Source organism: Borostomias antarcticus (genome assembly GCF_949987555.1).
Source record: "Borostomias antarcticus genome assembly, chromosome: 19".
NCBI classification, from domain to species: Eukaryota; Metazoa; Chordata; class Actinopteri; order Stomiiformes; family Stomiidae; genus Borostomias; species Borostomias antarcticus.
In genome coordinates this window covers 15,316,456-15,327,772 of record NC_140252.1, presented here as the reverse complement: position 1 = coordinate 15,327,772, position 11,317 = coordinate 15,316,456, and the positions used below count along the sequence as shown (strand labels likewise).

The window sequence follows — 11,317 nt, the reverse complement described above, 5'->3', positions numbered from 1 at the left end:
CACTTCTTCAAATTGCTCAACCATTGGCCATTTGGCCGCCCAGCCTCCAAATATCGTATTTGTGATTGGTTTATGATGATGTCAGATGCAAAGGTATCCGCCCTGTCACGCGTTCGTGAATCTGATTGGCTCGTTTGTGCACGTGTAGAGGCAGGAAGAGAAAAACAGCAAAACAAGTTTGAAAATCAAACCTTCGTTTTGTATTATGTAGGTGAACTTTCCCTATAAGCCTGCGAAGCACGGGTACCATGGTCACATATTGATTGAGGCCAATCTGTGTTTTCTGTCTTTGAAACATTTGTTTCCACGTTAGCTGTGTCAAATGTAGTATGCTAGCGTCACTCCTGAATCAGCTGTCTGGCGTCAAGTAGCTAACGAACCTGAAGACTGTGTTTATGATGGCTTTGTTCATATTAGTAGTTATGGTCTTGCTATCCTTAAATTTGGGTCAGTGCACTATAGCAAATGCCTCTCAACTAATTGAGCACACAGCTGATCGTTTTAATGAAAAAATGCATTCAGGGAAGACATTTTTTGTGTACTTCGGACACCAAGGTAAGCAATACCTTTGATTAGTTCAGTTATGCTAATTAGTTGACAATTTCCAATAGGTCATGATACATGTTAACCAGGTTTCTGAATGCCATTGATTGTGATAATAGTGTATTCTTGAAAATACTGGAAACTAAGCCTGTGATAGTTCTAAGTTTTATTTGCATACAGTCACAATACTTATAGTTGCCTCTTTTCTCCAGTCACCCCAACCTTGGGGCTCTTCCTGGACCAGCTGGAGAGGTCTGCTGAAGCACTGGAAGATTATGGTATTTCAGTTGCTAAGGTAACCAGAGTAATCGTTATCCCCTTTGCCATGTTGAGTCACAGTCTCACAAGGAGCCATTAAGCCCAGGCCCCAGCCGATGGCAACCCAGGGAGAAGCAGCTATTTTTGTTTTTCACTCTTCTCAGTACCTCAACAGGGGTCTGCCGAATCCTTTCAAGAAAAATATACATAGTTTTATTTCTCTACTGTATATATTTGGCTTTGGCTTTAGCACTAGATGATGCTATTAGTCACTGCCGAGATGCGCTTGTGAAGTTCTGGCGAGTAGTAGTATACTGACCACCTATGTTAAATGCAATTATTATAAGTTGCTTTGGATAATTTAGTCTGCTAAATGACTAATGTAATAATTAAAAACTGGACATGCATATTGCATCATAAAGTAAACTTTTAATGCTTATGTTATGAGATGAATTTCTCACCCATACTACCCATGTCTGCAGGTCAATTGTAGCAAAGAACACATTGCAAAGTACTGCACTGGTGAGAAGCTAATGAAGAAAGCCTATTTGTTCAGGTACGTGCAGAGACCTGCATGAGGCACGGCTTTCCTAATGTACACAGGCACTTTCAGTGTAAATAACATTCAAACACGTTCCTTACTCTCCGTTCCTCCCTCAGAGGTACTGAAGTCCTGAAGAGCTTCGACACGGACACGGTTTTTGACGTCAACGCCATCGTGTCTCATGTGCTTTTGTAAGTACCTCGCAGTGAAACTCTTATCAGCAACCAGCTCTGAAAACCTGATGTTAATCAACCCCTTGCAGTGTTATTCAGTCATTCTGAAGTTGGTAGATGACGCGTCTCCACACCTCACAGATAAGGCAGTCTAGTCCAGTGATAGATGGCTAATCTAACCCAATCAATAACTTGAGCACGGCTTCAGAGTAGCGGCAAGCCTGGCTCCCGTCTAGCGCATGAAACACATTAGCCTCTCCGTTGTAGTCGCTACTCTCAGGGCTCTGCCCCCCCATGTCCGTTATCTGGATCCTTCACTTCTCCATTTCAGCCTGACGAGGCCTATATCAACCTCCGTGCGGAATAGCTGTATGTAATTCGCGAGCCGATTCAGTTCGGTTGGTACTAGTTGACGGTTTGTCGGTCTGCCTACCAGCGCCGTGCTGTTCGACGAGGTGAGGCACGTGCACACCGCGGCGGAGCTGCGGACGGTGGAGAGGGCGGCCAAGGGCCGGGCGGACGTCGTGCTCGGCCACGTCCAGGTGCTGGGCCTGCCAGGTAACACCGCCAGAGCTGAGCGGCTCCGAACCGAACCGCTGTCCTCGTTTAGATAAGACGACGGACAGAAGAGATGCATTCTTTATCCCCCCCCCCCCCCCCCCCCCCCAAAGAGGGAAGTTGCGTTGCACAATGTCTGTGTGGCGAGACTATAGCTGTGTTCGGAATCGCTCCCTCGTTCCCTCACTCCCTATTCCCTATATAGGGTTCACCATGTAGTGAACTACCTAGGGAACAGAGAAAATGTAGGGTACATGCACTGTTCCCTGCAAATCAAGGTGAATTGTGGGTAATAAATAGTGGACTATATAGGGAACGAAAATTCCGTGGAGAATTCGGACACTACAAACAAAATGGCTGACGCCCTATATAGTGCACTATATAGTGAATAGGGAGCGATTCCGAACACAGCTTATGAATCGTATAGTGCACATGTTTATGGTCGACGTACAGGTGAACAAAATGCACAAGGACAATAACGGGGAGTCCCGCACACACTCACTACAGGAAGGCTGGTTTCATGGGATGTTCCATGTAGTCTTTGTAGTTGAACCTGAAAAGCTGGACAGCCCTCTGGTTGTTGTGGCGTTCTGAGTTGTTGTGTTGCCCCCCCAACCCCTCCGCCCCCAACCCCTCCGCCCCCTACCCAGAGCACCGGGCGCTGATGGAGACTGCGTTCGTGTACGGAGCCAAGTACCAGTTTGTGCTAACGACAGGAGGCCCCGTGCTGGAACACATGGGGTCAGTGTTTCTCTCTTATCTCCCCGAGCAGACGCTGCTGTCGTCCCCCAGCGCAGAGGGCCAAAGATAGCTCTGATGAAGATGAAGGTAGGGCCAGGGATAGGGCCAGGGGCGGGCCAGTCTGACTCACTAGATGGAGGTTTAGGGGATAAGCCTTGCCATTAGTTCATTACTCTCCAATCGGTGGCGGTGGAGTCTGTTTCCCACCCAGTCCGATTCTATCCAGACTATGTTGAAACAACAACAACCAGAAATCCTAGCAACCACTCAGCCCAAGACGATTGTGATTGGTTTAAAGGAATACAGCGCCCCCCGCCGTCCCTGAATGGTAATGAGTGCAGCCAGACCTTTCTCCAGCGCTGGCACAGCGTACACGAAGTGTGGAGAGAGAGGTCTGGCTGGTGAGACTAGGGTTGGGCTAAATTAAGTGATTGTCTCATTCTGATCCTGAAGCTGTACAGAGCAAGGTTATTATAGTTAATTAAAACTAACTAAAAAAATAAGAACTATTGTGAAAAAACATTTTGGTTTTTCACTGAAGTAAAAAGAAAAACTAGGCTTTACATACAAATGATTACTAACTAAAACTGTATTGTGTGAATAAAGTAAAATTATAGAGAAAATGTCTTTAGTTTTAGTCTTTTTCATTTCATACCTAGTATTTTGGGTGGATATGAAATCTGTCCTCCATTTCATTAGCTGTGTCCCTGTGCAGAAGTAATCTGACGTGCGCCAGATGGTTTGTTTCACGCGGAGTGAAACAATGTGAGCTTGCGAGATCAGGATAGTCTCATGAGGCTAGCGCAGAAGAAGTAAAAACACACTACAGTAATACTGAAACTAAAACTAAACTGAAATTGAAAGCACAAAGTTAAAACGATATAAAAATAAAAACGAATTAAAAAAGCACAACTATTATAACCTTGGTACAGAGCAGCACATGCAGCCTCTTTCATTTGGACCTGTGCCCTTTATTCTCCAGGGTCGAGGGCCCCTCGTCTCCTCCGGCCAGCCTGTGGTTCCTCCACTGTAAGGGGCTGTCGCAGCGCTCCGCCCCCTGCCCTCACACGGCCCTGAGGAGACCCCTCACCACCCTCAACATCTACGCCTTCCTGCAGCTGATGGACGCACCGCTGCTGGTGAACCTCTAACAAACCTCACCCTTGCACACCACAGTCCTAACACACACACACACACACTATAATACACAGCTCACCCTCGCACACACCAGTCCATACACACACACACTAGTCCTCTTACACACCTCACCCTCGCACACACCAGTCCTAACACACACACTATGATACACACCTCACCCTCGCACACACCAGTCCATACACACACACACACTAGCCCTCTTACACACATCACCCTCACACGCATCAGTCCTAACACACACATACACACACACTATAATACACACCTCACCCTCGCACACACCAGTTCTAACACACACCACACCCTCACGCACACCACACCCTCACACACACCTCACCCTCACACACACCTCACCCTCGCACACACCCACCCTCACACAGCAGTACGTGTCACGCCATGGCATTTTTTAAAAGTACGTTACGCTTCTTAAAATCCAGAAAGTAGTCTAACCCTGCCCCTCCCCCAAACCTGTCTCACTGACTAGTCCCTGCTCATTGTCACAGTGTAAAACAGAATCTGAATCAGTTTATTGCCATGCAGGTTTTTACACATACAAGGAACTTGTTCTGGGCTGAGTTTCCCAGAGGCATCGTAGCGCAAAATGGCGTGCGATGTGTATACAGTTACCGAGTATGTGTACAAAGTGTCAATGTGTGCGCAGTGTTTTTATATATACAATGTGTGTGCCGTTGTGATATGCGTGTGCAGCGCAAGCCTACTGTACGTACAGTACAGTCAGCGGTCATATGCAAGCAGTGCAGATGGGACAAAGTCCCATAAACTAAAAGGGGCCTGGTTATTCTCTCAGACGGAGTCAACAGAGGACCCCACCGAGGTGAAAGGAATCCACAGCCACCTCCAGGTACCCCTGCTCTTCCTCTTCTCCCAGCCCCACACCCTGGCGCTGGACCGGGCCACCGCCCAAACTCTAGCCTGGAGGCTGAGAGGCCAGGTGGGCCTTGTGCTCATTCACAGGTGAGCACCAGTCTGCCACACCAAGTTGCTCTATATATATATATATATATATATATATATACAACAAGTTGTTGTATATATATGTGTAATATCCCTGTAATTAGTGTAGGAGCGTGTCCGTTTGAAGTGATTGCAGCCGTATTAAACAGGTGTAACAGCAGCTGTCTGTCTGTCGCAGAGAAAGCCCTGATGTAAGAACCCCACTCGAGTACAACGCTGCATACAGACTACCTGGAGAGGTGAGTCTCTTCATATCTCTCCCTCCAAACGGGATGTATTTCCTTCCAGCGACGCTAGCGATGTTCAGCCTCGGGTTGAGTTGATTCTCCCTTGCTCTGACCCTCAACGAAGCCCTGTCTGTCACTTTGATGGGTTAGCTACAAGCAGGGGATGTATTTGGCTGGTTTATCTATTCGCCAGGAGTCAGAGGTGAGGTACCTCACGCTGGACAACTTGGAGGAGGTCATCGACCTGTTCAGGACAGACGCCGCTCTGGAGGGGCAGGAAGAGGAAGAGGAGGAGGAAGAGGAGCAGAACTGGGCGACTCTTGGTGAGAAGCCTTGTTAACTCCTTGAGTAATCCTACGGGAATTTACAATTTGGTCATTTAGCAGATGCTTTTTCCCAAAACCATGTACAATGTTTTGCGCTAGTGTTGGGGTTAAGTACCTTGCTCAAGGGCACAACGGTAAGCAATGATTAAGTGGCCTAGCTGGCTTGGTCTTGAATCAGCAACAATCTGTTCACTGGTCAGATGTTCTAGCCACTGGGCTTCATAATGTTTTTATATTGATTTATGTGTCCTCACGGCTTAGGCAGGAGTAAATGCCAAAGATAAATTCCATTGCAGATTGCATTACTTGGTGCAACTATTATGTTATGTATTACAGCCATCTGACCCCCACTTATCTATAAGGAGGTTTCAGAGACTAGCATCTCAGAGGAGACCTGCAATGTGAATGAGATCTGAGTGTGTGTTTTTAATTAGGTATACTTTAAAGTAATGAAATGACTTTAATGAAAGTTCCATTGGTTCCATAGAAAGGGTCTGTAGAAGTTATAGTTGTACTAAGGGGTTAATTAGCTTTTTATTGTGCATGTTTGTCCAGATCTGCTGGATGACGAGGTGGCAGAGTGGGTGTACAGAGGCAGGGGTCGGACTCTTGACATGGACGCAGTAACACAACTCACGACTGACACCTTCCACAGCGCAGTGGCACAGGATCACCACACGGTGGTGCTATTCTACGTCAAATGTGAGATATTTACTCAGTTCTCAGTTTCTTCTGCAATCATTATTTAATAATAATAATAATAATAGATTTTTTTTTTTTTAAACACCTTTCTCAAGGACACTGTACAGTACATAACATGGTAAAAGAGCAGAGTAAAAAGATGTAAGTTTCAAATGTAAATGAATAAATAAACAATAGCAATTCTGTAATGTTTCAAACTTTTTAAACAACTTCCCTCCTTTGCATCATGGTGTTTTTACGCAGCATTGTCGTGGAGGAGCATATGATATGGTAAATATAGGTGTTAATTCAAGTCCTACCCTTCCTATCCACCAGGGGGTGCTGTGTCCATGGCCTTCCTGCCCTCCTTTATAGAGGTAGCCGAGACTCTGGAAGGTAAAGGAGTGTTTCTTAAAGAGACAGTTACCTGTATGAACACCAAGCCCCCAGGAATCGAAATCTAAAGTGAAGGCCTATTGAACCGCGCCATCTTGGCTAGATTTGTAGTCACTTGGCTATTTCCGGTTACTTTTGACTTGCGCAGTTGAGCTTCTCTGGCCGACGCGCGTCCACGAAAAAGTTCACATTTCTCTGAAATGTAGACGCGCGTTCTCGGCTCTCCCCGCTTTGATTTAGCAATGAAAACCGGCTTGCATATTAACCTGTTTTTGTCAAATATATCAATTGGAGAAATTATTTTTTGATCCTGGCATCTTAGTTTTAACAAGTTAAATATAATTGAACATGTTTTGTTTGCTAGTAGATGGTATTCATTCCGTTCGCGATAACGTTATTGCAGCCAGGCTAAATTCCTCCAGGGAGCCAGTGACAGGCGAGTTGAAGAGCTTCACTCCCCGCCAGCAGGAGCTCTGGCCGCGGCTACCGCATCTCGGAAAACCCGCTGAGTTCGTGGCTGCTATTTCACACTCGCCCTTGATCAATCCCAATACCGATCCATGGTAATAATGAATCAATCGTTCAGATCAGATCGGCAGTGCTGCATGCATGTTACAACATCATTGTTAGCTTTATTAACATAACCATAGCCTACATTTATCTCTCTAACGTTAGGCTATCCATCTTACACCAGTCGGCCATTCGATAGCTGGAAGCGGTCAACGCCAACGTTGACTGAAAACACCCAAACTCAGTGTATCGTTTCATCTTCATGCTACACATCAACTCCTTTACATTGTATGTGAATAAATTCCTGTTATTCTAAAAATATCCCATTTCTGTCCATTCCTGGAAAAGGCTAATAATTGCTGTCAAATGATCACTCCAGTTTATCACCGTATCCCACTACCATTTCAACTATGCACAGGAGGTTGTCTTGTGGTCATTTTCATTAAAAAATGTGAACTTTTTCGTGGACGCGCGTCGGCCAGAGAAGCTCAACTGCGCAAGTCAAAAGTAACCGGAAGGCCAGAAAAGCACAACTGCGCAAGTCAAAAGTAACCGGAAATAGTCAAATGACTACAAATTTTGCCAAGATGGCGCGGTTCAATAGGGCTTCATTGTTGATAGCGGCCAGTGAATGGAGTGGCTGTATCCAGTTTATATAATACATCCATGATGAACACTGACTCTTCCTTCATGTCTGCTGACCGACTAATCCACTAGTCTTAACTCAGTACTCTAAACCCACTAGTCTTAACCTACCAGTCTAAACTCACTAGTCTAAACTCACTGACCTCCCTTTCTGTTGCAGACGATGATGTTGCGGACGTGGTGTTGGCCGTGGTGGACTGTGGGGAGTGGACAGACTTGTGTAGCGCTCAGCCAATTACCTCCTTCCCCACGATCAACCTGTACCAACCAGGAAAGCCTCCCCAGCCGTACAGGGGCATGCTGGGTAACGAGAGCCTCTACAGGTTCATCATGCTGTGAGTAGTACCGCACCTTCACCACACCTTCACCACACCTTCACCACACCTTTACCACACCTTTACCCAGACCTTCACCACACCTTTACCACACCTTTACCCAGACCTTCACCACACCTTTACCACACCTTTACCCAGACCTTCACCACACCTTTACCACACCTTTACCCAGACCTTCACCACACCTTCACCACACCTTTACCACACCTTTACCCAGACCTTCACCACACCTTTACCACACCTTTACCCAGACCTTCACCGCACCTGACCCACACCTTACCCAGAAACACTAGTTAAGTGTTGCTCTACTTTGTGTTACTTAACTGTGCTCTGTGTGTGTGCGCGTGTGCGCGTGCGCGTGTGTGTGTGTGTGTGTGTGTGTGTGTGTGTGTGTGTGTGTGACAGGAGTCGAGTGCCTGCCCCTGTCCTCCTGTCCTCTGTTGAGGAAGCGAGGTCATTCCTGGAGGGTGACCTGTACCTGCACCGAGCAGACATCTCACCTGTCAGAGTACTGGGCCTGTTCCGTTCCTCCGCCGACGCAGGTGCGTGCGTGTCTGGGTAGTGTGTGTGTGTGTGTGTGTGTATGTGTGTGTGTGTGTGTGTGTGTGTGTGTGTGTGTATGTGTATGTGTATGTGTATGTGTGTGTGTGTGTGTGTGTGTGTGTGTGTGTGTGTGTGTGTATGTGTGTGTGTATGTGTGTGTGTGTATGTGTGTATGTGCGTGTGCGTGCGTGCGTGCGTGCGTGCGTCTGCTTAGTCGTTGACCTGAGGATGTCTCCTCCCGGGTGTGTGTCTGTCTCCCAGGCGTGGGTGTGTTCCAGGAGGCAGCCAGAGCCCTGAGAGGTCAGACCCCGCTGGCCCTGCTGACTGACGGCCAGGCTGAGAGATGGTATCAGCTCTCCTCCCCTTTCTTCTGCCCTAAGGCCTGGATTACACCCATGCACATTTGCCGAAAAAAAGCATGTGCTTTTCTCTGTTTGCGCCTAGCAATTACACTCCCCCGGCGAAAACTACCCTAGAATCCGGAGGCCTTGGAATATGAGCTGCTCGAAATAATATCCGGGCTCGAAATCCGGAGCTGCGTTGTAGCGCGCTGCGCCCAAACGCCTCTGTAATCGCGGGTCGTTTTCGCCGTCCGAAAACGTAGCCGTGCAAATACGCATTAGTGTAACTTGGCCGAATACAAACCCTTTGTACGGCGATGGACATCGAAACGTGCTCTAGATGTCTCTGTCAGTCTCCCGCCTACTGTAGTCGTGTGATATGGATCAGGGGTATCTGGGAAATGTAGTGTTTTCTATTCTCATGTGAGTATGCTGTGTGTTCCAGGGCGGAGGAGCATGCAGTTGAACTGCCTGCACTGCTGGTCTCTCTCGGTCCACGGGTCCAGACCCACGATCTCTCTCCCCATCTGTCCACCGTACAGAACCTGCTCTCACACATCCACAGAGCCCTGCTGGACCCATTTGTAAGTGTGTGTGTGTGTGGCTGTGTGTGTGTGTGTAATTATTAATTGTATAAGTACATATCCACACGCGTAAGCTCTTAGGTTACATGCTACTGATATCTGACATCTTATGGCAGAATGATTACCACATACAGTATAACAATCATTCTAATAGTTCCTCCTCTTATCCAAATACCAGCCAGCAGTTGTCTAAATATTGACTTGATATTGCGGTTTCACTCTATTTGTAGTGTACGGCGACATCCTGTTTGGGCTTTCTGCCTGGAGAACCACCCTTCACTGTGTAATGAGGGTCATCAGACTTTAGGCTTAATGAGTCTCCGGGAGGAAATCCCCGATGTTTTGAAACCATCGCAACAACGACCGTTGAGGAGACGTTGCAGGACAGACCGCTGCCAGATGTCTCTCCAGTGGCCAGACACGTTCGCGTTTCTCACAAGCTCTCCGGAAACCACCAGTAAACAAAACAATCATAGTCTCTCTGTCTCTCTCTCTCTCTTTCTCCTTATCTCTCCCAGCCTGAGCTGACAGTGGAGAACCTGCCCTGGTACCTGGAGCTGGCCAGGCCTCTCCTGCTGCTGTTTGTGGAGGAGGAGGAGGAGGTGCTGGAGGAGATGAGAGGGCTGTTGGGGGCGGAGCAGCTCGGCCCTTACCAGCTGGGCTGGATTCACCTGTACGTACCTCCGCCGTTCTCCTCGGACAGCTCCCCTGACCTTGACCCTCGGGCCGGCTCCTCGTCAAGAGGGCGTCGGGTTTCCGCGCCAGACGCGGCGGCCAGCTCCTCGTCCGCAGGGCGTCGGGTTTCCGCGCCGTCAGGGGGGTCGGGGCGCCGGGCGCGCCAACCTCCCGTCCGCAGACACGCTCCGTCATCACTTCCGACCGTGCAGTAGAGAACTTTGTGGTCCCTCTCACAGAGAAACTGGTTCAGCAGCTGAATCCTAAAAAACGTGGATCACATCACGAGACACAATTGTGAACATTAGGAACTTTCTACAGACGTTTAGGATCTTTGTTTGTGATCGGTCTTTTATTCCTGCAAGAATATAATAATAATAAATAATAATGAATTTTATTTATATAGCACACTTTAAAATGCAGGACAAATCTCAAGGTGCTTCACAGAGTGCAGTAAAAAAAAAATATAGGCCTATATATATATATATGACATGAATATATATATATATATATTATATATATATTTATATATAAATATATATATATATATATATATATATATATATATATATATATATATATATATATAAGAATATGGGGTTTGGGGGGTGGTTGCGTAACGGAGGTGGTTACTTACCTGTGTGTGTGTGTGTGTTCCAGGGGTCGGACCCCTGCAGGTAGAGGGGTCCTGGAGGCTTATCTCGGTTCCCTGCCCCCGCTCCCTGCCCTGCTGCTCTCCCAGCTTCCCTCCGGAGGAGACGTCTTCCTCTACCCCCCAGAGAGACCCATCATGGTTCAGCCCGTCCTGCAGTGGCTGCGTAGTGCTGAGGATGGGGATGAACCACCAGCAGGTGAGGGGGGGGGGTTGATCAGCTGGGATGAATACCCATGGATCCTCAGCTTTACCTTTTTAACTGAGAGTTGTGACCTGTAGGGGGCAGTCTAAGCCTCGCAGGGCTGTTTTGCAAGTTCATCAGTTAAATGGGCTGCTTTGCTCACTGTAGCGGGGGACTGTTTTGTGTTGATGTGCTTTCTGTGCACATTCTAGGTACTTTGTCCTACTAGTTAGTGAACTGCAGAGCCCGGCTGAGAATGTTGTGGTCT

General features: G+C 47.5%; 1 protein-coding gene across 1 annotated transcript in view; it reads left to right on the top strand.

Annotated features, from left to right (window-relative positions):
* The first annotated feature begins 234 nt into the window (after positions 1–234).
* txndc16 (thioredoxin domain containing 16) overlaps positions 235–11,317 on the top strand; it is a 14,623-nt gene continuing 3,540 nt past the window's right edge. Inside the window, exons 1-18 of the mRNA XM_084454020.1 lie at positions 235–555; positions 756–838; positions 1,284–1,357; positions 1,462–1,536; positions 1,955–2,076; positions 2,727–2,817; positions 3,800–3,956; positions 4,784–4,950; positions 5,129–5,189; positions 5,371–5,500; positions 6,059–6,205; positions 6,521–6,580; positions 7,896–8,070; positions 8,476–8,612; positions 8,875–8,959; positions 9,400–9,538; positions 10,057–10,211; positions 10,874–11,064. Of these exons, the coding sequence (XP_084310146.1) occupies positions 396–555; positions 756–838; positions 1,284–1,357; positions 1,462–1,536; positions 1,955–2,076; positions 2,727–2,817; positions 3,800–3,956; positions 4,784–4,950; positions 5,129–5,189; positions 5,371–5,500; positions 6,059–6,205; positions 6,521–6,580; positions 7,896–8,070; positions 8,476–8,612; positions 8,875–8,959; positions 9,400–9,538; positions 10,057–10,211; positions 10,874–11,064 (2,209 nt within the window). The 5' untranslated portion in view covers positions 235–395. The remainder of the gene's footprint in view (positions 556–755; positions 839–1,283; positions 1,358–1,461; positions 1,537–1,954; positions 2,077–2,726; positions 2,818–3,799; positions 3,957–4,783; positions 4,951–5,128; positions 5,190–5,370; positions 5,501–6,058; positions 6,206–6,520; positions 6,581–7,895; positions 8,071–8,475; positions 8,613–8,874; positions 8,960–9,399; positions 9,539–10,056; positions 10,212–10,873; positions 11,065–11,317) is intronic.